The sequence below is a fragment of the Gasterosteus aculeatus genome, chromosome 4 (genome assembly GCF_964276395.1).
Source record: "Gasterosteus aculeatus chromosome 4, fGasAcu3.hap1.1, whole genome shotgun sequence".
NCBI classification, from domain to species: domain Eukaryota; kingdom Metazoa; phylum Chordata; class Actinopteri; order Perciformes; family Gasterosteidae; genus Gasterosteus; species Gasterosteus aculeatus.
In genome coordinates, this window is record NC_135691.1 from 25,005,261 (window position 1) to 25,031,088 (window position 25,828).

The window sequence follows — 25,828 nt, forward strand, 5'->3', positions numbered from 1 at the left end:
TCGGCCGGTTGGTGACTTTCACGCTGCGTTCTGCTGAGTTGTGGCCGTTCCGATCCAGAACACCGGGTCATCCATGAGGCTAGAGGCCGCAGCCAGGATGGATGTGTTCAGGAAGCTGTGGACTGCGCGGAAGCTGATACTCGTGGTGTTCATCCCGCTGTCGCTGCTTCCCTTACCTCTCATCCACCCCACCAGCGTGAGTACAACAATATGGAATGTATTGCTATTAAGAGTTTTTAGTTAGACATTATTACAAATGTGATCAAATAAATAGCCTACCTAAAAAAACACCACGCTGATGTGTCCCTCCTGCCAGCGGATAATGGCTTCATCGTCTTGATGGGTACTAGTGGTGTGTGAGTGGGTCCGCGCGTGTGTGTGTGTTTGTGTGTGTGAGTTACATACTACAGCGATTGAATCAAAAGGCACACTGTTCACTGTGTTGATGAATGCTTGTCTCGAGCTTTCCCGATCATCAGCTGAGCTGTGTGTGGAGAGGGGAGATGTCACGACATGTTGATGAGATGGAGATGATGCTTAAGAAGGAGAGAGAAGGAGCGAACCTCTTGATGCTCACTCTGTGACAACGTCTGAGAAGTTCTCATTCTGCCTCTAGCTCATGTTTAACGTTCATATAAAGTGTGTGAATGCACAGGAGACATAACTCTGGTAACCTCAGAAACCAATATTTGATCATTTTTGCCTGTTAACTTTGTTGTATTATAATATCAGACGGATTTGGATTTGTATCAAACATCTTTTCTGCGGACCCAAAGGCCATGACAATTCATCATTTGTTTACCACAACTTATTTAAAGATATCAACATAACATCCAACTGTAAGTGGGCCTTTTTTGCGTGGTAGTTTTGTTGCTCTTCGTCAAGAGACAATGATTTATTTGCAGTGTGATTCATTTACTATAATTAGGCCTGCGGCTCCTTACGATCCACAATAAACTCCCTTTATGCCTTTCATGCATTGCCACGTTATTACTGTTACAGTCCCATCGCTGTTCTATGCAAAAACAATATTCTCAATCTTCTAAAAAATGTCTTAATCTTTGAAAAGCTGGAAGAAAAATGCATTTTTGTCTCTTCTTAACATTATTTTATAGTTTCATACAAAAAGTCTAAAACGTTGAACCAAATAATACATGAATTCTTTTTCTGGAGCTTTACAAAAACAACATTTCCAGCTACCTAGATCAGAAAATACAGATGGAACTTAAAAATAGATAATATTCTTTTCACTGTAACTCACTTTGATCATTTCGAGGGAGATCCTACATCTTACATTGGACACGTTCAAATCTTTGTCAAACACCAAAAATTCTTTTCATAACAATCATAGTATGACTGAGTCTGGTGATTAAGCTGCGCTTAATCAACGCATGAAGTTGCACATAACATGCAAAATGGGATAAAACATTCCTGTAGATAATCGGCAGTCACAAGCTCATTACCACATCGTTAACATGAACTTTCAGTCGTGTTTTTTCAGCACTTGCTGAATAAGGTGCTAATGAAGCCCCATCAAAGACAACACTTCCCCAGGTTGTTACAAGTGTGTCTCAATGTATTATAAACGGGCTCTTCTGTGTTACAGGTATAAGTGTGTCCTCAGTCAGTGGCACAGAATGAGGGCGAGACGGAACGAAAACTTCACTGCAAAAAAAGAAAAGAAACAATCTGAGCAATTAAGTTATGTAATCACCAACCAGCACGTTGGATTTTGACCCCCACCTTAAAACACCGGGGACCCCAGACTGTGTCAAGAATGTGACAGGGGTTTAAAGAGAGTGTGTGTGTGTTTGGAGTAGTACTGCGTCCAGCTGCAAAAGGACAGAACATCTGTTGGATACAGTCAAGCAGGTCAGAGGGACTGCGAGAGAAACTTGACAAAAATCCAAAGCCAATGTTAGATGCATCCCATAACCCTGTAGATTAGACAAGTTATAGAAGAGAAGTGAGCACCGCACAATGTATACTTGGATACAAAGAAAATACCCAGGAGCCCAAATAACAATACGGTGAATTTTATAATTAAATGGTTGAAAATGGTGGTCTACCATTTAGTCCACAGTCTTATTATTCATGCAGGCCCATCAGAGCAGACTGGGCTTTTACGAAAGGCACTTAAAGAGATGGATACTACTGTTTCCGACAAAGGATTAGTTCAAGTATGTTACAGGTTTATGATGTTTTTATGGTGACACATGTTGTTGTATAAACTTGAAATGCAAGAATGAACCTGATACAGAGCATGATATGCCCCCGTTTAGTTGGGTGCATTTGGCCCTTTATACATCAGATTATGGTGCTTTGAAGGGATTTCCATGTTGCTATTTGTGAGCACACATCATAGTACCTCAACAGCGGATGTTTTTTTGTTGAGTGCATAAGTTTCTGTATAGCTGGTTTCTTTATTCTTTGCTTTATTTAACCAAAATAGACGAGGTAGGTTTTAAGGCTTTACTTTTGGATTTGTTGGCTTTTGTCTGTGGTGTTTTATCTGAATATGGATAAACCACCGACTGTTTGCACATGTGTTAATGTTATCTGTCAGTTTAGAAGGCCATTTGTCCTCTGCTGATTGGTTCAGTTAATAGAGGTTTTAGCTGTGACCTAATCTGCCTGTCAGGAGTTGTGTGTGTGTTTTCTTCTTTTCCTGTAAATACCAATCCATGTAAACAGATGAAGAGGGTTGATGAGACAATCAATAGTTTTCTGTTATATTTGAGGCCTCCCAGCTGTAAAACATTTAATTCATCTCACGGAAGTTTTTTGTTTATGGAGATATGCTGGTCATAAAATATCCATATGTGAAACCACATATGGAACTCTAGGGTGGGTTCATTTTAAATATCTGCCGGCCGGAGATATTACACTTTCAAAGCTAAATTAGTGGCTCAAAATGTAGTTGTTCATGTTTATCTTGTTATTTGTTAGTTCTCTTTTCCTCTTTCCACAACAGATTAACAGTTTAAAACCTAGCTTTGCTTTAATCCTGTCATCAGGCCACCCTATTGTTTTTGAAATATGTAGTTGCTGATTAAATCAACACTACCAAATGCAGAATAAGCAGTTTGTTTTGGGTCATTTATTCTTTTTTTTTGCTTTTCTACATGCTCTCTTTCAATTTTGTGTGTGTTTAAGGAGGATTTAGATTCATGCATTTTCTCTGGCGAGGCCCTCTTTTGTTATGAGCTATAACAACTTGTTCTTTTCCCTGCCTAATCCAACAGCTGTGCCTGGAAATACTGCTTTCCTCTTGCCAAATTAATCCGCAGCGAATCATCCAAACAGGAGCACACATTGTTGTGTTTGAGTTACAACCTGTGCAATGAAAGCCAAAACAAGACAGCTGCTCGAAACACGCTGGTGATCCCAAATACTGCATATAATAGGAGTTACCTAAATCTTCCCCTTTGTTTCTTTAACCGTAGTTTTGAAGCCTCGGGTTCACATTATTGGCCGTTGCCATCTTGGTTTTTGGCCGTTGCCATTTTGGCTTTTTACCACCAGAAGTGACATCAGAGGATAGAATAGGAGAGGATAGGATCAACTGAACGCTGGATAACAAAAAAGATGTTAGGTGTCCAAAATGTTACAATTAACCTTCATGAACTGAAACTCCCCTGTGAAAGCGTTAAAATCAAATCAATATGAATTTTTTTTGACATTTTATAACTTAAATCTACATTTGTATACCACAACAAGACTCAACGGAGCGGTGTCTTATGCTACACACTCAGTAGGGATTTCTGTAGTCCGTGGTTCGAATGCCTTTGAGGTCAAAGGTCTGGCCACCATGCTGCATCCTGAAGCGCTGATGCTAATGATCCTCCTTCTGCGTTTATTTATTTGAGATTAATTGACATGTTGCTGGCAAAGGGTTATGCTGAATTATTCCCTTTCAAGTTCACACAGCAGAAGTGGACGCTGTCTGTTTTAACAAATGTGGTTAGCAGGTTACCAATGACAGTGTCTCCGTGATTTGATTTACATTTAATCTGTTTATTCTTTTGTCCAGCATTTTTCTGCAGTTTGAGTGTCCATTTGGGGTGTGAAATTGTGCTGATTAAATGAAGACATTTGTAATCTTCACCTGGTCTGAAGATTCCTCTTTAGTTTTTAAGTTTTAGGAGCCTGTCACTGTCACGCACGAGATGCTGGTATGTCGATATTATATAACCGTGTGTGTGTGTGTGTGTGTGTGTGTGTGGGCAAAAGGGGAAAGTATGTGAGTGTACGCAGCCCCGTTGGATTAGAGTATAGACAACACACACATCATGGCAATTACAAAAACTTTACTGCTACCACTCTGATATCTGTCCAATCTTGATGAAGCTGAATTAATGGGGTGTGCGTTATTTTAGCCGTTCGTCCTGCTTCCACTCATTACCACGTGCTAACCGTATCCTGGCTGTGGGCTTCTCTTGTTTCATAAACTTGCCAAACATTTCTAAATGGACCTGCTGTTGACATGTGAGTATTATTTATTACCTGGTGTGTCTCCTCGCGCTCATAGGAAGCATGCTGTGCGTACGTGCTGATGGTGACCGCAGTCTACTGGGTTTCTGAGGCTGTTCCCCTGGGCGCTGCTGCTCTGGTACCAGCCTTCCTCTATCCGCTATTTGGGGTTCTCAAGTCCAGCGAGGTGAGTCTCTATGTATTGTTCGTTTTTAAAGTTCGGCATGAAGGATTTTTGTGACAACTATAACTTTATTCGACATAATGAATACATTGTTTTTCTTTATCTATTTTGCTAACCAACCATTTTGACATTGATTTGCTTAATTCCCGCTGATAACCGTATCTCATAACAACGACTACATTTACATTGATTTCACTTTGCAGAAGTCTGTGTGATTCGAAATTCCCTTGTAAGCAAAGAACCCAGGTTGCCTCAACCCAAATAATGATAAAGGCCATAGTGAGCAGGGTCATGGTGTGTAACAATGAACTCTGTTAACCTCAATCTGGATTAGCCTCTGCTGAAATGTGTTGGTTTTCATGGCATACTTACAGTTCCATTGTGGTTTTCTATTTATATGCGGCAGAGCAAAGTTCATTTGTGTAACTGAGGACACCCATTCCCTGCACACTATTTGTCAGAACATCTCTGTTTTTCTGTATGGGATGTAAAACATACATCTTTTTGCTTGTAAACAAGGGCTCTGTGGCAGGGCGTCAACCTTTTGTCACTCTCAAAGGGGAAAAGTGAGTGAAGAGGTTAAAAATCAAATCATATACAACAGTCATATAGGAAAGATATCGTGTGCTGGTCAGCTAATCAGATAACTGTATAAGTGGATGTAAATCCAATTGTGTGTTCAGTTCAGAACCAAGTATGTTTCAAGGAATCAGATCCTCTTGCATGTGTCTATATTCTTTTAGGAATGTGTTAAGTTTTATGGATGAGTTTCCAGTAGGGTTTCATTACTACTTTGTCACTTATTGCATTTCGCGTCTGTAGTGCCGAGGCGTTGTCGCTCAGCGGCAAAGGTTTTGACACTCGATTAATCTGCGATCCATCATCATTCCACCACTGAGTACATGCATTCAATTATGTATTTCAAAGACTTTATCAACCATGTAAGTTAGGTGTGATTAGCAAGGTTTCTAAATGAGTATCGATGACACAGATGAGACAAAGAACAATAAGTATAATGACTGTTATCTTACATCTATAGCTTACAATTTAAAAATATCCAGCAGGAGGAACTGCAGTAGGCTTTAGGTGAGAGGTGAAGGGACGCAGTCTTATACAACCCTGAGAGGCCGAGCACCCTGGGGGCGGGAAGTGGGCCAGATTAAAAAGAACAAGTGGGAAACTGTAAGTGTTGATCCAAAAGTAGGAGGGGGGGCGTGGGCATGGGGTGGGGGGGGGGGGGGGGGGGGGGCTTAAGGAGGGAAAAGCAAAAAGACCCGCCACAAACCTTTTTTTTTTTTATATGTTCCACTTTGTGTTTGATTAGGTGGCAGCGGAGTACTGTAAAGACACCACTCTGCTGCTGATGGGAGTCATCTGCCTGGCCGCCTCCATAGAGAAGTGGAACTTGCACAAACGCATCGCTCTGCGCATGGTGATGATTGCAGGGGCCAAGCCTGGCATGTGAGCAGCACACACGCACACCCAAACACTCGCCACACACACTCAGTCCTGTTGCAACAACTACCAGGAAGGACTAACACTGTTGTTTTTTTTATAAAGGAGGGAAAATTAAATAACAGTTGTATATGTCTACGTATATATGTATACTCACACAATAATCATTTTAATATCAGTAGGATGGCTGGTGTCATGTTTGCTAGTAAGAGATGGAGTGGCTTTCTGTTGTGATGGGGGGGATTTTGCTATTGAGATATGATCTCATAGGACTCACACTGTTATCCTACATACATCTAAAAGCACACACTTGCAGACTAAGTACATTCACTGTCTCTCTCTTTCCTCCAGGTTGGTGCTGGGCTTCATGTGCTGCACAGTGTTTCTGTCCATGTGGCTCAGCAACACGTCCACCACGGCCATGGTGATGCCCATCGCAGAGGCGGTCCTGCAGCAGCTGATCTGCACCGGCCTGGCCGATGGCCCCGCCGACTCCGAAACAACTGAGGCCCCCGAGGAGGACAGCGGTACGTCTGGCAACGTGTCCGCAGGGGGAGGTCACTGAACTCTAAAAGCTTCTTTGGAAAAACAAAAAAATGACTTGTTAAACAGGTCTTGATAGAAATAGAGACACAACACCTACGCCAGAATGCGTGTGGACAACAGTCACAAATATGTGATTCATTAAGAAAATAAATGGATCCAATTGTGGCGGAACATTTCATAGTGATTATTGTTCAGCACGTTCCACAAACTGGCTTGTGATGAATGTTTTTTTTTCCTCCAGCTGTTTCAGACAAAGAAGAGAACTTTGACAAAAACAAGCTGGAGCTGCTCTATCGCAACGACAGGTATGTTTGTGTGTGTGTGTGTGTGTGTGTGTGTGTGTGTGTGTGTGTGTGTGTGTGTGTGTGTGTGTGAAAGTGATGAATAACCACTATTACAATTTTCATTGCTTTCTACTCAATTGCAATTCCCATTGATTCCCAGTATTTAACACATTCCAATTTCCACTTTTAAAGTAAATTTCACTTTTCTCAGATATCTTTTCAGCAATAGGCCGCTGCAGGACTGAGTCCTAAAACTCCTAAATGAGTCAGCATGTCTGGGTTCCCCCATGTTGAAGTCAATGGGTTTTTCTTTGGGTCTAAGGCTAAGAGATTTTACGTCACGCCAAACACTAGTTTTCTTTTTGTTTAGTGGAGTCATGTGACCCTGGACATTTAACTTCTGTCAATCGCATTACCGCTTCAAAGACATGTTGTGTTGTGTTAATTTGAGAACATTATGGAGCTGAATAAAGCGTGTGTGACTGTAAGCGTCATAAAAAGATTTACCATTGAGATTTCTTTGATACCAAAAATACTATTTGCTATTTGTGCAGGGGATTAATTAAATTTAATTGGCGCGATGCTAACTTCTTGTTTCGGCTTATCACAACCCTTCGTCCTGCACTGCAGCACTTTACTTTTAAGTGCAGATAACCGCCAATCTTTATTCTTTGTGAAGTCTTCATGTTTTCTCCTCTGGTCCGTACAGCAGCGACTGCCCTAAACAGGATTTCTGTACAGGCGAGGATGGAACGAATGGTTTCATCGGGCACACCAACGGACACCTGCCGCAGGTGAGGAACACACACGCGCATGGAGAAACGCTCAATCAATTAGTGTCTGGAATTTTCCTCATACACAAAATCCCTCTCCCTCCCTCTCAGCTCGCGATTGAAATTCCGAACGTGAAGCGGGTGAAGGCCAGGAGGGACTCGCAGTATCCCACCAAGCAGGACCACATGATCTGTAAATGCCTGTCGCTCAGCATCACCTACGCCGCCACCATCGGAGGCCTCATCACCATCACCGGCACATCCACCAACCTCATCTTCGCCGAGCAGTTTAACACGTGGGTACCCAAAAACGCACACTGTTGAAAGCCTTCTGGGTGGAGCGGCATCCGCAATCCGCAAGTTATTTTGGCCAGGTATTAGCTTCCGTCGACACCATCTCAACAAGCTTATTTACAGCTCGATTGAATACTTGGCTGCCGTGCCGGTCAGACCGAGACAGTTCAAGATAACCCGGAGTCTGGGGGCCTCGCACGGTCTGAGATCAAACTAATCAGCCTCTGCGGGTCCAAACAGAGCGGATTTCCTCCAGCCGCTGCACTAAGCCCGGCAGAATGGCCTCCTTCATGTCGCAGCTTGTTGGACAAAGGTCAGGTTTGGATTCGGTGTGTGTGTGAGAGCAGAGTACAAGTAATCCTGGAAGGATGGTACAAGGAACAGTAATCAATCCAAGCAACACATAATGCCAAAAAAGTTATATTGTTATATATATATTGTTGTTGTTGTTGTTGTTATAAAAACAAAACCTGATCAGGTCAAGGCAAGTATGTGTGAGAGGTGCCTGGTGAATGAGGTCAGTGAGTTTTAAAGTCCTTGTCTGCACCCTCCCATGCTGGTACGACCAGGTCAATCAATCACATCCTTGCATGCTGCAAACATTTCATTGTGAAGCACTAAACATCAACAGTAACAGTAAGCTGAAAATGTGCACAGAGGCTCAGGAGCAGTTCATCCACATTATATTGCTTTTGCTAGTGGGCTGGACAGTCAGCTCAGCTGCTGCACAGATGAGCTGACGGGGATGACAGCTGTCAGTCAAAGCAGAGGCCGGAGGTCACAGCGGGCGGTTGATGGGGGACGAATGGTTGTTTTGTTATGGGATAAACTCCCATTTTTATCAGTACAAGCGGTGTCAGTGGTTACAAGGTTCAGCCTTTAAAGATACATCAATATGGCACACACTTGTCAAACACACACAGCAAAATCAGTGTGAGTGTTCTTACACGATGGACTTTGTCGTCAATGATTGGTTGCTAATATTTGTGCCGCTGTTTCTCTAACTTCAAACCCCATATGCCATCAGGCCTCTTTCTCGAGGACGACAGCCTGCATTTGACGTTGAATAAACTCTTTGTCCTTTGCTTTGTTATTTCAGTCGTTACCCCGGCGCGAAAGTCATCAACTTCGGCACGTGGTTCATCTTCAGCTTCCCAATCGCCATCATAATGCTGGTTCTCACCTGGCTGTGGCTGCACTTTCTCTTCCTCGGCTGCAAGTGAGTTTGTGTGTTTGGTTGCGTGTCGCCTACTTTACTGTGTGATTACGTCAGTGTGGAAGTGACACATCTTATTACTGTAGACTCACCAGAATCCCTCTCTCTGTGTCTGCCGTTGGCGTCCTGTCGCTGCAGCATAAGATGAAACAGGAAACAAAGCAGATGTATCAAGGCGCTGTTATGCTATTCATCCTGTTGTTGTTGTTGTTGTGTTTGTTCAGCTTCAGGGAAACATGCTCGTGGAGTAAGAAACGCAAAACCAGGAGAGAGATGCTGTCGGAGAAGAGGATCCAGGAGGAGTACGCCAAACTAGGACCCATCAGGTACGTTTCTCCTGCGAATGAACAACAACATGAACCTGGCGGGAAGTCGGACAGTTTAGAAGATCTGGATAGAGAATATTCACCAATTATTTATCCCCCAGTAAACATCTGAAGAGGTTTGGCACGGTTCTGTGTGTATTTGTGTCTTACTCACACACACAGATGATGATGGGGCAACAACATGTTATCACATGTGTAATTATTGCGGGTTTCTGTGCGTGTGTGTGTGTGACTCTCAGCTACCCAGAGGTGGTGACCGGTGTTTTCTTCATCCTGATGACTCTACTGTGGTTCACCAGAGAGCCTGGTTTCGTGCCCGGCTGGACATCTCTTTTTGAGAAGCAAGTACCCATAATGCACCATAGTTACACTTATCGTCGTATGACAACGAGATAAATGCAAATGAGTTTAGAAGCTCTTCTTCTGCATCTTTTGTATCTGCGTTACATCGGTGGGTGTTTTGTCCCTCAGGAAAGGCTACAGGACTGATGCAACAGTGTCAGTCCTTCTGGGCTTCCTGCTCTTCCTCATCCCTGCCAGGCGACCCTTCTCCTCCTCTTCCTCCTCCTCCAGCTATAGGGGCACAGGTCAGGACCACACACCCATCCATCCATTTATGGTTGCACTGCATTTAATGTATTCAAACAATGGTGGGGTGGACTCAGAATTTAAATATATTTTCAGCTGTATTGACTTTAAGGATAATATAATAAAACATCACAAAAACAGTTACCAAATGCCGTTCACTATTTACAAAGTTCATCGTGAACTCTTTTTAAACACTAAGATCTGCTCGCTAGTCACACTGGCCCACTGACCAATCACAGTGCACGTTAGCACTGTGCTGTACGTCGTGGGGCAGGGGGTAGAGAGGGCGTGCTGGGAACCACAAGGTTGGTTGTTCGAGTCCCGGACTCCCTGAGCAGGACACCTAACCCCTAATTGCTCCCCACGGGCAAATGTAAGAGCCATGGGTTAAAACTGTAATGCAAGTCGCTTTGGATAAAAGCGTCAGCTAAATGACCTGTAATGTAATGTAATGTAATGTAATACAGACGTACTAATGAGGCTACCTCGGCTATATCAAACTAAAGATCTAGTTGGTTGAAAACTATTACAAACAATATCGTCCCCGTATACTTTAATGTGCAAAGTCTACCTGGAGGCCTCTTACATAGAGACACAGGGACTGAATCTGATTGGATAAAAGCTTTCTTTAAAACAAACTCCACTGGAGGCAGAGAAACAGAGGAAGACAGGAGCTGTGCAATGAGTAAATAAGCAAATGGGAAAAATAATTCTAATACATCTACAATTTTATAAAATAAAAAATATATGAAATAGCTTTTTGGATTCTGTTTAGGCTTAAATGGCCCTGACGGAGCCACCACTGCTAGCAAAGTCTTGATCATACATATTGTATACTACAATGCAAAGAATAAATAAAAGGTCAGCAGAAAAATCGTCCCTAAATTACCAACCAGACAAAAAAAAGGTTTTAAAATTCATAAAATATACATAAAAGCAGAAAACTCATAGATAAGACGCTTATTTAAAAATAGTTTATTAGTTAGTTAGATATTCAACAGGTCAACCTGTTAGTGCTCAGCAGTATTGACCTATTTTCTGTGCTTTTCAAGCACCTGATGACAATTCAGAATCCGACCCGCTGGCTCCTATGATCACCTGGAAGGACTTTCAGAGGCTGATGCCGTGGGAGATCGTCATTCTGGTGGGAGGAGGCTATGCACTGGCTGCTGGTTGCAAGGTACTACGCATGTGTTTGTGTGTGTTGTTGCATTGCAGTAGTGTTTAGGCGTTAGGACCCATTCTCAAAGATTACACGCCCCATGTCCTCTCATGAAAGGTCAGCCTGCACAACATTGAGTTAATTGATGGGCTTTAGGCCAAAGCAGCAGAGGTTCAGGGAGACGTGGTTGCAACCTTTTGAGGATTCTCACATGTGTTCTTGTGTGTGTGTGCGTAGGTGTCAGGCCTGTCTATGTGGATCGGCAGACAGCTGGAGCCCATGAGTGGTCTTCCTCCGTGGGCCGTCACCCTGCTGGCCTGCTTGCTGGTGTCGGCGGTCACAGAGTTTGCCTCCAACCCGGCGACCCTTACCGTCTTCCTCCCCATTCTGTCAGCACTGGTACGACACGCGACCCCTCACACTCTCACTGGCACTCAGTACTTGGTTGTCCAATACCAACCAATCAAGCCAGATGAAGAGGCGTTTTCTTCTGAATTAGCACACTGGCAAATTGACTGAATATGACGACCATATAGTCTGAGATTGCTGGCGCCATCCAAAAGTTTCTGGACTACAGGAATGTTATGGCACATGAAAACGCAACTTCAATTTTACACAACAGACCAATGTGAGAGTGGTGCCAACCCTTTCAATGCCAAACTATTCATTTTATAGACACACTTGACCTGAAATGCTTTTTACAAAGGTTTGCTTTTGCTGCGTTGCAGAAGCTACTCTGTCCACGCAGCAGCGGCCATTTTGAGCAAAGTACAAATTTTGCCTGCTGTTTCATTTGTTTTTGTCTTTCCTTCTGTCTCTTCCTTCTCCACCCCCCCCCCTCCCTCCCCCCGTCCCCATTATTCTTCACCCACTTCCCTCCTCTCCTTCCAGTCAGAGACTTTGCGCATCAACCCCCTCCACACTTTGATTCCATCCACCATGTGCGTGTCATTCGGGGTCATGCTTCCAGTGGGGAACCCCCCCAACGCCATCGTCTTCAGTTACGGCCACGTGAAGATCAGTGACATGGTACGACACAAACACACACACACTCGGTCACATGCTTCTTCTGCACCTGCAACTCCAAAAGCCTCCAGAGCGCAGCGAGTTGTTGACTTTATTACCATAATTGGAGGGATGGAGATTTTTTTCATTCTTAACTCTTGATGGTCTTCATGCTGAACCTTATTCTGAAATGTAGTTCTGTATAGTTGAATGATTTCGACTCAACCTCTTTAAACATGTTACCATGTGGTATTTCCCTCCCTCTTCTTCTCCTCCAGGTGAAAGCAGGCTTCGGGGTGAACCTGATAGGCGTGGCGGTGGTGATGTTGGCCATCACCACGTGGGGGTCGCCCTTATTCAACCTGAACGAGTTCCCGGCCTGGGCGGTGGCGAGGAACGTCACCGGGAGCTTATAGTAAAGTGCTTCTGTAAAGAAAAGACAAGAAGGATGAAAGTACTGTGTTGCTCAGATTCCAGTCCTTTTTGGTTAAAATGGACCTGAGGATGAAGAGAAGGGGTAGAAGAAGAGGAGAGCGGAGAACCATTACCTGTTGCCTAATAATTCAAATCATATTGTTTTGGCCACAAAGGGGCCATCACGAGAAAAGCAGAACTGTGACTGACAAAACGTTTTTTTTTACTTCTGTCCACGAAGTTTGATGGAGAATGATAAACGTGTTGTTAAAGCTGGATTTTTTTCTTGGGTGATCAGGAAATGGATGTTTTGTTCTTTGATTTAAAATAGAAACACATCATGCTTTACTCGGTGGATCAGTATTTAGATAGTAATAAGCTACATGGCCGGTAAGACTTTTTAGCTGGGTGCTTGCAACACAATTAGCTGGTGACAGGTTTGCTGAGAGAATATGAGGCTGCGACTATGCCTTTCAGATGTACTATCTCATGATAGGATGTCGGTTTTTAAAAGAGGTTTATGGATATTTTCAGAGAGTGCCTGTATAACTTTGACAATCTTGGTGTCTTTATATGTGCCTGATGTCTTTACCAACGTTTCTGGAGCTGATTCTGAGTCCCATCACACTGTTGATGCTAAACAAGCAAGTGGCAGTACCCACCGGTTCCTTTTTTTCCATATCAATTCCTGCTCTTTTGGCAGGACTGACTCTCGCGCGAATCCAAACTCAAACCCTGACAGCGTTCCTGCCTTGATTTAATCTCAGAGCAGTGCAGGAGCTTGGTTAACTGCCATTCTCCGTAAATTACAGACAGCAGTCAGTGCTTTTTACTGTGCAATTGATGCTGTTAGAATATTAAGAGTGTAAACAATCAAACCACTGTATTTTATGCCATTTGGATGTTTGAGCTTTCACTTCTTTGTCTATGGCCTTATTTTGGCATCATATTGAATGCATCTGAAATGTTAAGTGTTAGATTATGAAGTCTGAAGTATTTTGCAAGCTTGAGGTCACGAGGTTGTTATGCCAACATGATTAAAAACATCTTATTATAACTTATCTAGAATAAATGGCCTATTATTATCACAAAAGCCTGTGTTTTAAGAGATATGGTGCATGTTAACCAACAGTATGTTTGGTTTCTCTCCGGGCATGTTCAGGCCAACAAGAAATACAGATTTGGAAGGCTGTGAAAGTGCCTCCATGTTCACAGAGGTTGCTGAATGTAGCATAAAAAGACTTCAGAGGAAAGTGAGAGAGGAGTCGCACAGGGTTGGATGATACAAACGTTTGTTCAATCTGTCAAATCATAACCGTTGTCTGATGTTGAAAAGGTTTAAACATAACATTCCCTGTCATGTGCAAAAATAAAGTTTTTTTTTTATATCCCTGCATTTTAAAGTAATGTGGGCATAATTAAAAGCCTACACTTTTATTTTGTAATTTATTCAGTTCTACTGAAGGGTCGACACATCATGATGGTGTTGCATCAGTAACCTTTGACCCAGGGGCCTCACATTTCTTGTAAATACACACAAATTTGTAATATAAAGCCTGTTTCCAAAATGAGCTGTAATATTTCAAATTTTGTGTTGTCTTGATGTCTTTTCAGACGGATACTAGAGTTAAGGTGGTGGAAACATACACGCACAACAATAAAACAACTTAAAACCCTGATTGTATGGGTCTTATTTATTTACAAGCAACACAAGTCGGACTACTGCTGGATACGGTCATTACTAGTATTAATTGGGGATTATTAAACTTAATTGATCATGAGGTAGACTACACCTCTGTATATGAGTAAGGGCCACACTGATTATTATTATTATTTTTATTCCACATCAATAAATGGGACATGTCGTTTAGAGGGTAAATTCAAATTACCTGATACATTTAACCGTGGATCTTTTCTGTCAATTGTCCCTTTGGTTTTCTTTCTTTTAAACATCTGGATTCAGCATTTATCTCTACAAACACATAACGACACAGGCGCAGTTCAGGTATTCTGTCCATTTAAAAAAAAGAGTTAGGAGACTCCCGTGCCTCCACCCTGTCGGCCAAATGAGGCTGAAATTTTTTCGGCCTGCGGTCCAGGTATTAGGAGGAAGGTTGCTGTGTCTCTTCAGCAGGTTTGAATCCTTCTGCCTGCATCCTGTCTTTGTACTTTAGGAAGTCTCTCCTCTTGGTGAAATACTTCACCTGTCAGGAAGACAGAAAGGACATGAGAAACAACCTGCCGGTGCTCCCTCAAATGACCATGGCCTTTCACCATCTAATATAATTTTAAATAATTACTTTTCAGAATGGTTAATATTGTGTCCCGTAAAACAGTGCATGTGCTTCATGCTTTCTGACATTAAATACGGAGCACGCTGATCACAAATGTTGAGCAAAAGGAGGCGGTGGTTTACCCACTGCGAGGGACAATCCGCCTCAAACTCGCTCTGGAACTTGTGGCAGGAGGCAACTTTGTCACCATTGTCATCCAGACATTTCCACAGACGGTCCCTCGCGTCCCAGCAGGCCTTCCTTTCCGTCGAGTTCGGAGCGGACATCGCTACTCTGACGAGGTGACTAGGGACCAGGTGTTACAGGTGAACTCTTCCGTCCTGGAATACGAGTTTGATAATCACGTCACTTTGTTTCTGTATCCGGTCAGCCGCAAAAGACCCACGCATCTCAATTGAATTTACTCGCCACCACAACACTGTGTTTAGATAAATAACTTACTTTCAATCGGTCTCAGCGATCACTACGCAAAGAAGAAGGTAAACTGACCTTAACGTTAGCTGACGTGAAGAGTCTCAAAGGCTCATCTGTCACTCGCCGAATTAAACGTTGATAATTTGTGAAATAATGTCTTTCTCCCAACTACTTCTTCTGTTTGCTTATGTTACTCCATAAACTAAGAAACATCTGAGAAACACTGACTGTGCCTTTTAGTTTGACGTTCTGTAAGCGGAGCGTAGTGAAGGACGAGCACCGCAGTGCTTCCTTGTCGCTTTGTGATGACGTCATGGCGCGTTTGCGGACATGCGCCAGGTGGCGGCGCAGCTCGCTTAGAAATTCACATCCGAGTGAAAAACTGAACCTTAACATTACTTGTGAATATAAACGGCTGGATAATTTAAAAAAAAGGTTAGTAAGACACCTTCCAAAATGTTACGCAATGTTTAATTAACAATAAACTGTGTAGTAAAGAAATAATCACCATAATGCGATTTTGAGTTGACAATTAGTTGCACAGCTGTGAGTAGAACTGAAACAGTCGATTCATTTCAAATGAATTGGTCGGAAGTGATTTCAAATGAGTAAAATAGACTGTATATGAGGATGCGGCTGACTTGAGTTGTCTTAAGGCAGTATTCGAAAAACTAGTTAGCTAGTGGTTTGTTTTGCGTAACGACTCCGGCCCTCAATAACCCATATTCACTTTTCATTCATTTTTCATGCCAGCATTAAATTAAGTCATGTAGCCAAAATTACAAAAAATTCACATTTGAAGTTGGAATGGCACTGTTGTTGTGTCCACAGTAAAAAACAATGTTTTTTTTGCTCTTTCAATTAGTGATAAAAAAAACACGATTTACAATATCGATATCTTGAGGTTAAACGTTTGCTTTGTGTTCATGTGAGTACATTCATGCTCTATTTGAATGATCAGGAACGATTTTCTAAATGTTTATTTCATCCCTGGGAGCCTCCTTTCCTCCACAGCAAAGTGTGGAGCTACGTGAATTTACAGTGAGGTTTGTTGGTGTGTGTGTGCATCGTCAGGCAGTGAGTAAAGACAGAGAAAACGTCTGTTGTTGATCAGCTCCCTCTCTTTTTTTCCACTTCCTCATCCACAGCGATGGAGAATGGCCCCACTGGTTGCCATGGCTCCTTGCAGCAATGCATCTCAATTCTTGTGCTTGAGCGTACTGAAGTGAATTTAAAAAAAAAAAGGATTACTTTGATGCAGGGTTGAGGAGCTCGGCCTCTTCCTAGGAAAGTAAGTGTTTTGTTGCCTTGTGCGAGTGTGTGTGACTTGAGTGTGTCTCTCTAGCTACTTTAAGAGACAGAACTTCATTCATTATTCATACCACAAACCATTTACTGACCTCACTTCAAGTTGGCTTCCCCGGTTTTTAATGAGTGAATTTGTTTTTGTGTGCTCCAGTATGGAGATTTAAAACCAAAACTTCCTGTCCAACATCATGTTTTGTAAATGTGTTCAAGTGTGTAAATGTACACAATTCCTGCAAAAGACAATGTGGCAATACTGCAGTGTTGTGACAGACTTGCACACGGTTTTCTTCCAGTGAGGAGGGGAGGGCGCTGGTTCACCAGAACTATTTAAATACAACAGTAGATCGATCAACAAACAAAATAAACGGTTCATTTGGAAATGAGTGTATAATCTTTACATTCAAGAGCCCCAGAGTTTAACTGCTTCCTGTTTAGTCAGTCTGTATTTCATCAGGAGAGAATCCAACAAGATGCCCTTTGCCCTCCCAATACCTCTTCAACGGTTGACTCAGCAGGCGATCGGTGCAGAAACGCGGCAGTAACAGACGCAGTAACAGACGCTCTCCTAACTCACCGCATGTGAACTGTCTTGTTTTAGGATGCTTCGATGGATGTAGCAACACACTGATGCAGGTACATCTTCTCTCCATTAGCAATGATATTCACACGTCCAAATGATGAAAGGAGGGCATAATACATGTTCAGAACAACTGACGATATTATGAGGGGTATAAAATGTACAAACGTCAAATATACGCCTGATAAAATGACTCGACCTGTATAGCATGCTCTCCTCACAAAAATAGCTTGGACAGTTTGATGCTTTTAAACGCATAGTGAAAGAGGCACAAATTAAACTAGGACAGCTGTTCTAGTTATATTCCTATTCAGTCTTATTTTCTGGCGAGGTAGCTGATCCACGGTTCCATTTTGAGACTATAATGAGCACGGGAGCAGCTCCTCTTCCTCCTTCCATAGTACTGTTTACTGCAGCTGAGAGGTGGCATTGAAGTATTTGTGGAGAGGACTAGAAACGTGAAGAGGGCAACTCAATTGCAGCAATATGATTCATTATCCATTCAAAGAAATCATGACTGAAAAAGGATTCAGTCGAGGCACCTGTCCCATGGCAGACTAAGCTGTCACAGCCTGCAGCTAGAGCTCACCCCCCCGTACCTCTCGGGTCTCTGAAGTAATGAAACCAACGTCAGTGGTTTATTTGGCCTCTACATCATTTATATTTTTAATTCACACAGAAAAAGAACAAACCTGGCAGGCAAATGCCAAATATGAATAGTGAGTGTGCTCTGTTTAACTGGAGCTTTTCTGTCCTTTAAGGTTGCCGAAGGGTTTCAGTGTCCAGCTGCTCACTGCTCATCGTTCCCCTCTCTACTGGTCAGTTGTGTGAATGCACAAATGAAAAAAACACAAACGCTCAATGAGAGTGTGGAGTTTAGGGTTTAGTTTGAGTTTAGTTCAATCACGTTTCAAGATCTCAAGATTTACTATTTGGTTGTTTGTATGGTTGACAGCCATATTCCAAAGTATCCTGCAATTTCTCAGACTTCCCAACTCTTAAGTCAATAGTAGTTTATGCTTATTTTTGTGTTTTAATAGTTACATTATGGCTTAACCAATGGGCCATAGTAAATGGGCAAAAACACTGGTTGATCCGCCTATATGTACATCACCTTTTCCTTCTTACTTTATTTTCCTCAAGTAAAGACTAATCTAATCCGAGGAATAAACTTCATTAGATGATGATGTAAATGAGAAGCAGAACTGGATCCAGATTCCTTCCACTTACTAATATGACACAGTTTGGCTGTTTCAATAAGTGTAAATGTATCGTCAATATGTGTAAGATGCCATTTTCTTTCACAATTAAAATGAGAATTAAATTAATTTAAAAAGTGAAACTCAAAATTTGTATCAGTTTTAGGATTTAAATTAATAAAATAATTAATGTAAATGTAATACAGGATACATTTTGGATAATGTAAAATATCTTAAATATGAGGTAATCCACATTCCTCGTGCGATGAGTCATTTGACTTTAAGATCTGCGGGGGAATCTTTAGTGTGCCGGGAGGGTAAATGTCAGACAGACACACACAGTCTGTATGAATGCTAAAACGCACACCTTAAAGAAGCACACTGATGCTCCCTCTCAGTTGTAAAAGACACACACACACACAGATGTAGGCTGCCAGCTTCTGCCATTTTTCTGCTGTGCTTGATGTATACGATAAGTGACCACTCTGACATTACCCTCCTTATCTTGAGTCTTCTGATTTTTTGGTCTCTAAAAGAATGTTTTTTAATAAATAAATACATAAGGTTCTCCACAAGGGAACACCTTCTTTCAACATTCCTCAAAAGCATTTTAATCAAGTAGAATACTAATAATTATATAATAAATGTAATATAAATAATGATATGCTCCACCACTTAAACACACACTGTAGTTTTTACAATAAATGATAGTTTGCACAGACACGTTTTCAGCATTAATGAACTATACACCATGCGCCTTACCAACATACTGTACGTGTGCAGCACCAGCGGTCTCACACCCAGCGGTGCTTTGTTGCTCCCTATAGCGGGCATCGACTACCGATGGCGTCCCTCCCTCACACACACACACACATCGACCAGTATTTGCCAGCCCAGCATGTCCAGAAAACTGACCTCCAGGCGCCATCGCTGGAAGTCAATATCACTGTTAACTTTGGAAACGGCATCGACCATCATGGCAACAGGGGCTCAGGCACACACAGAAAACTCACATCTTTCTTTCTTTGTCACTTTTTCAATTATTTTATAAAAAACTTTTTAACAACTGTAATGTCTTATGACTCTGTGGTGCTGTGGCTCAGTGGAGCGGGTCTCCCACTAACTGTAAAATTGGGTCCAAAAAACGGTGATCCATCAGCCAGGAGACTTCTGTTTGTTCCCCAAGTGAAACAAGATCTCAGCGTTGATTTATGACGTTACTTCCGTATTTACTTCTGTAATTATTAAAACCCTACAACAATCAATTTCAATCTATTTCTCATCCTAATCAGGTGTTTCATAATCATTTCCTTAACCAAACTAGTAGGTTATGTTGCTTAAACTTAACCTAAAGCTCCTGTGAAGATGGAAGTTTAAAGTGGTGATTCAAGTATGTTGATTTTCATGAAATTTGTTGTTCATGGTCCCAAGAGGAGTAAGTTGACTTACTAGATAGAAACGCATCTAATACTGGTTAAATTCAAATCTGGCACTGGCTTTAAAACCCACCGGGACAGGAATGATAGACGCAATCATTGCAGCTTTGTTCGGCAGCTTCCTGAAGATCTATTCCATGGCGAGATAGAGGCACACACTGGGCAGCCGATGACCAGAACAGACTCCTGTTGACCATCCTCCACTCTTCTTGCAAATGCAAAGCCAGAGAGAGGAAAGAGAGAGAGAGCGAACATGTAATCCATAATCCATGGCTGCCACTGCGAAGTGAAAAGCAAATCATCTTTTCACAGCAGCAGGATCGGGGGGAAAAAAAGCAGCGTACATTCAGCGCTGCAGGGATCATTCACCACACGGCTTGTGTCCGTACTCCTGTCAAAAGAAAACATGTAACTGTTCTGTTAAAATGATGTTTGATAGTTTCCCATCTTTTCACGTGGCGTTGTTTGGCTTGAGCTCAAAAAAGTCTTTATTTGTATGAACGTTAGTTATGCAAGCCTCAAAAAGAGATCATTGTTTTCCACTCGCATTTATGTTTTGGCTGTATTTTCTTTTTTTCTGTCTGTAATCAAACAGAATGATGATAAAATCAACATGTTATTCCATCAGCTATTTCCCCCACAAACGGGCACATGCAGACACACACACACACACATAAGTAATGACACAGGAAGCGCGGAGGCAGAAAGGATATGGTAACAAGCATCTGAAAAAAAGTGTTGGTCCAACAAGTGATATGAGGCGACCGCCTGAATTAAAGAGGATTATCTTTCTTAATTTATGCTAATGAATGCACACAGAGTAACGAGAGCAGCATGTTCTTGTGGGATCGAAGCACCGTTCTGCTCAACTAGTGTGTTGCACCATTGAAGCTTGTGGAACTACACACATTTTTTTGACCAAGATACACACAGCCACACACCCCCTTTGGACCATGCCATTGTTTACTTCATGGGAATCCTGCCGTCCAACCTGTGCCAAAAACCTCCCCACCAGTGCAAATACACACTCACTGCTTCCGCCGTGGGACTCTCTTGGCTGGATTCAAATTCTTGTCCCATGAAGCTTTGCGAGGTAGTCAAATGAAACCTTCTGTGAGTCAGATGCTCCAAGAGAAAAACGTGTTGTCTGATTTTTAACATTAAGCATTTGAAGTAACTCGGTTATCGTTTTTGTTTATTTCCTATTATGTCACTGTTGTATTAATCACATGACTCCATTTAATATTTGATATCTCGTCCTTCTTGCCAAGCATTTATCGTTGTAATAATCCGATAAAATATGCTGTTCGGTCATTGCATAATCATAAAGCAGGTCACTGTGCAGCCTTAGGAGCGTTAAATGTGACATACAAACCAATCTTCCTACGCTGTTTGTATAATATTTTCATTACTTAACAGACATTAGGTGATGACATCACACCAAGAGTGGAAACACTTAATCATCATGTATGCATTTAGTTACCTAAACGTAGATTGATATTCTATTAAATACAAATAAAGTTCCCAGTTAACTAAATGTGTCCCAGTATAGAGCTGCTGTAGGTTTATACGTGGTGTCTTGCTTGCCGCAGACACACACGTCCCGTAGTAATAGCGTAACGACAAAACAGGAGCGCGCGCGCACGCGGCCCCGGCCGTCTCCCGTTGCCATAAACGCGAGTGCGCGTCCGTTATCAACAAACCCCGCCAGAGAGCCAGCAGGGCTCACACCGCACGCAGCCGAGCCGAACCGCGCCGAGCCGAGCCGAGCACTTCCTCCCCGGCGGCGTCCCGCGCTCAGGCGGCAGAGGAGATGAGCTGGTAGCGCCGCTCCACGTCCGCGCGTCCCCCCCTTTTTTTATTTATAGAAAAACCCACATTCTGCCTTTGGACGTCTCCGTCCTCTCGCCCGAGACCATGAAGACCGCACTTCCCGGGACCGGTATCTTCATCTTCCAGCTGCTCATCTTCAGCCAAATTGGTAAGAACCTGCAGGGCAGAATGTGAGTTGTTTTGATTGACGTGTCATTTGACGCCGCAGTCTCTTTTATTCCGCTCGGATGTTTCTCGCGCACTTGGCGGCAAAGCCGGATGGATTCTAGTCGTGGTTTGGAATTTGGGATTTCTTTGTTTTTGAACATACATTCCGGAAACGTGCTGCTACAATGTAGGTTACACCTAAGCATTCCCGTCCACTCGCATCTAGTGTCTATCATCCGCAGTTAAATGAGGGATTTTAATTCTTCGAGCGCGATGAGACGTTTTTTACAAACAGAAGTTGCCCTGCTGTCTTTCGTGGGTTGAAGACACTGTCCCCACTGCGTCTGTTGAACTTAAATCGTTCTGTCCAAATGTCCCTTCAAGCTATTGTAATTTAGTTATCCCTTTTCTGACATTTACAGAGCATGAAGTGTCTGTTCTTTATTCTATGCTTGAATTAAACTTGTGAATGCCCTTAATGTAACACAGCGCTCGTCTTTGAGGGCATCGGCCACTTGTTAGAGTTTCCAGGAAACACCTGATTCTTATACAAGCATGTTGGCTATTCTTACCATCCTGTGAGAGCTATGAGCTGGGTGTAATAGTTTTAATCTCTGAAGATGTGTCCGAGCAGCTGTTGAAGCACAGATCATCTTTAGAAAACTGAGAGAAGGACTTCAGTAACAGGTGCTGAAGTATAGGATCAGGACAAAATTTGTATATAATTCAGTCTACAATTCCCAAAGATACAAAAAAACACTGCAAAGGGAGCGGGTATTTGTTTTAGATTTTTGAGCATACAAAATTCCTACAGTAATTATAAATACTGTTGGTCCAGACATGTGGAGCAAAGCCTCTTTCACTTCTCCAATTTTCAAAAATGGGTCATTGGCATTCACCCAGCTTCAGTAGCGTTTATGTCGATTTTGACCTTTGAGAATTAGAATATGCTTTGTTTAAATCAATCTTTTTATTCCATCATGTACTTGTTCCAGTGCAGATGAATCTCATGAGGTGTCCTCATTTCAGTAGGTCTTATTTCATGAAAATAAAGACCAGTCTGCCCACAGTTCCGTGTGGTCTTTAACCCCTGGAGAGTCCTCCACTGTGCCGTATGCTTTTCGACCAGTACAGTAGAGCATACATGTGACTCCTCAGCGGTTTCACACCTTCTGCCTGTGATTCCATATGTTTAGTTCAGGCAGGAAACGGACTCATGGACCTATTCTGTTCTGATGCGTCCAATGTTTTGATGTAGAACACAGATACCCACCTGGGGTCTACACACCTGACCACTCCTGCATTTTGGGGTTGTTTCCTTTAGTCTCTGGTGATATGTTTACTCTCCTAACAAACTACGTTTTACTCCAGAAGGGTTTTATTTAGCCACAATTTTGATTGATTGTTGGGGAGAATGATTGACAACAATGGCAACAGCAGCCTGCAGGCTATCGATCATTTAGCAGCACAGCAGGATCTATACTTTGGCACAAATCATTGTCTGTGTACTTTACTGTGTGTGAGCGAGCGAGAGAGAAGAGATTTAAGATAAAACCAGGCTTAAATAAAAAACAAAAGAAGCTAAATCATCTTCAGAAGATAGCCAGTGGGTCCCCACACGGTTTACAAAATACTGCCCCATTGCCTTCAGGTTCCTCATGTGAATAAGGAATGTGTTGTGTTATGCGTGTTTATTACTCACACGTTAAATGTTGTTACTCATCACTGACGGTGAGGTAGAAACTTGGTGCCCAAAAATAATAAAAAGGTCCAGCATAGATAAAAAAAATCCAACCATTAAATACTATACTAAAATGCGCTATACAGTATATCTGGCCTATTACCGTACACTACGTATGTCATGGTTAATGTGTGATAGTGAGTGCAGATCATATGCTCTCCTAGTGAGAGACCATCTGGCCACATAGTGCCCTCAGAGCATTTTAACCACAGGGCTTTTATCCGGTGGCATAACTGGGTGCCGGAATATCAAAGTCCTGCAAAACACTGGCACATATGGCAGAGTATTAAATGTGTAAATCCATAGAATAATATGTAGAGAGAGAGGCGGTTACATCGTAAATACAGTATGTCATAGAGTTTACAGTCATTCTTATAATAAAACTTCCTTACAGCTAAGTCCACGAACGCAGCCGACTATGACGTACTGAATGTTATTTGTGATCCAAGAAACAGTGACTTTACAATAACACCTGCTCACCTATGATGGGGATGTGAGACAGTGATCTACAGGTGGCAGTAATGCAGCAATGTGCCAGCAAAGAAACATTGATGTAAACAATACAGGATTTACAATACTGTTAAAAGTGTTGTAGGAAATGCATTCAGTACTCAAAGATCACATTATGTTTTGGTGAGTAACGGACATAATAGGAATACAAATCCTTCTAAGATAACGATATTATATATCAAGGCCGTTCGATGTGAAAGGAAAGAAGCCTCCGTGTTTGGTCGATGCCTTTGTTAGTGTTAAAGCTATGAAAAAAAAAAAACGCCTTTTGGCTGCGTGAGAAAATGAGAAAGTTTCCTTGACAAAAACATTTGGAATGTTTGGAATTTGCTAAAATATTTTGAAGAAATTGCAGTTTGGTTTCGTTCATTTTCAGAGGAATGAGGTAGAAAATATAAACATGGACGAATCACGATCCATCCAAAGTATTGGTTCCACACAAGACGGTGGATTAATATCTTCCTCTCTCTATTTCCTCTCCACGCCTCCGTGTTGCTGAAACAAACTATCATTTTTAAGAATTTATTTTAAACTCTTTTTTTGTCTTTTTGGTCTTATCTTAATGTTGTCCTCCACTAGTGGACGTTATACTCCTAATCCTTATGGTTGTTGTTTTTGGGGTGAACTGCTCTGAACACTGAATGTAACATAGTATCGGTCTGAAGGATTGGCTCAACACTTCTCTAATTCCATAATTATCTTTCTTGTTATCACACTGTAGGCAACATTTGAGCGAAATAGACAAAATCCTCCCATCTGACATATTGGAGACTGGTCAAGCACACATATGTAACACAGTACATAGCATCTGTTTATTGTATCACTGTTCATAGCATGTGTTTTGAAGTGCTTGCTTACCTCCTACTGGCTTTAACTCTGATGCCTAAAATGAGATTATGTGCGGGCCAATTTACAAACACGCACATGCTGATGGAGTCTGGAGGTCTGTAAACCAGCCAAATAAAAATCTCCACCGAGTGAAATAAATCTTGTTAGAAAGATTTTCCAAAGCCTTCTTAACTGTCTAGTTTTCTTTTTCGGGGGGCGTGGGCAGGCATACACACATTTAGGAGATTATAATATTAAAGAGAAAAGTTTTTATCAGAGAATATTACCGATATTTGTCATTTCCTAACAGAGATCATTAAATCCTCGGAATGGAGCAAAATCTTGTAGTTGTACTATTTTGGGTACTATAAGCAAGGTACGTGTACTCTGAGTGCACTGATAGAAGTTGCCTTGCAATGTTCTATTCACCACAGTTTTGGCATTACTAAAAAAGCCCAGATGTTACATTGAATAATTTATCGACTAGTCTCGACTGTGATATTTGTCATTCTTCCCTCTTTCTCTTCCACTTCCTTTACTGTTTCTGCTTTTAACCAGCCCCTCCATCCAAAGCATTTAACTCATAAGTGCTCTTATTCTTTAATCCACTTAGCTGCAGTCTGCTTTTCCTGTGGCAGCGTACGGTCCCAGTCAATTTTCAAGCTGGGCCGTGCCATGAGGACCGCTGAGTGTCTTTGACGCTGAGCAGCCTGGACATGGAAGTCGGCTCGCTGAAAACACCCGTGTCACTCAAAAGTTTCGTCATCGTAGTTCTTCTTGATCGGCAGACGTAAAGTGTCTCAGAGGTGAAAAATAAAGTG

General features: G+C 42.1%; 3 protein-coding genes and 1 long non-coding RNA gene across 9 annotated transcripts in view; 3 read left to right on the top strand and 1 right to left on the bottom strand.

Annotated features, from left to right (window-relative positions):
* The first annotated feature begins 61 nt into the window (after positions 1–61).
* On the top strand, positions 62–14,399 carry slc13a4 (solute carrier family 13 member 4). Of its 4 annotated transcripts, none has more exons than XM_040174362.2 (15): positions 62–196; positions 4,532–4,660; positions 5,982–6,118; positions 6,464–6,639; positions 6,900–6,963; positions 7,652–7,736; positions 7,827–8,011; positions 9,109–9,228; positions 9,450–9,551; positions 9,791–9,892; positions 10,023–10,138; positions 11,192–11,319; positions 11,539–11,700; positions 12,193–12,330; positions 12,585–14,399. In XM_040174362.2, exons 1-15 carry the CDS (start codon positions 74–76, stop codon positions 12,720–12,722), a joined length of 1,905 nt encoding a protein of 634 aa, XP_040030296.2. In that variant the 5' UTR covers positions 62–73; the 3' UTR covers positions 12,723–14,399. The 4 variants fall into 4 exon arrangements, with proteins under 4 accessions (XP_040030296.2, XP_040030298.2, XP_040030297.2 ...); XM_040174364.2 differs by having other exon boundaries at positions 11,210–11,319; XM_040174363.2 differs by having other exon boundaries at positions 7,655–7,736.
* Positions 14,400–15,732, bottom strand: coa6 (cytochrome c oxidase assembly factor 6). 2 transcript variants are annotated; one of them, XM_040174372.2, is made up of 3 exons: positions 15,504–15,732; positions 15,137–15,334; positions 14,400–14,924 (listed from the first exon to the last, which is right to left on the bottom strand). In XM_040174372.2, exons 2-3 carry the CDS (start codon positions 15,278–15,280, stop codon positions 14,823–14,825), a joined length of 246 nt encoding a protein of 81 aa, XP_040030306.2. In that variant the 5' UTR covers positions 15,281–15,334; positions 15,504–15,732; the 3' UTR covers positions 14,400–14,822. The 2 variants fall into 2 exon arrangements, with proteins under 2 accessions (XP_040030306.2, XP_040030307.2); XM_040174373.2 differs by having other exon boundaries at positions 15,456–15,732.
* Positions 15,733–16,576: 844 nt separating this feature from the next.
* On the top strand, positions 16,577–18,644 carry LOC120817814 (uncharacterized). Its single transcript, XR_005712015.2, has 3 exons — positions 16,577–16,719; positions 17,335–17,369; positions 18,075–18,644. It is a non-coding gene; the product is annotated as an uncharacterized LOC120817814 (long non-coding RNA).
* A 2,898-nt stretch (positions 18,645–21,542) lies between these two features.
* ptprz1b (protein tyrosine phosphatase receptor type Z1b) overlaps positions 21,543–25,828 on the top strand; it is a 52,200-nt gene continuing 47,914 nt past the window's right edge. For both annotated transcript variants that reach the window (XM_040174374.2, XM_040174375.2), the window contains exon 1: positions 21,543–21,929. In XM_040174374.2, the coding sequence (XP_040030308.2) occupies positions 21,866–21,929 (64 nt within the window). In that variant the 5' untranslated portion in view covers positions 21,543–21,865. The remainder of the gene's footprint in view (positions 21,930–25,828) is intronic.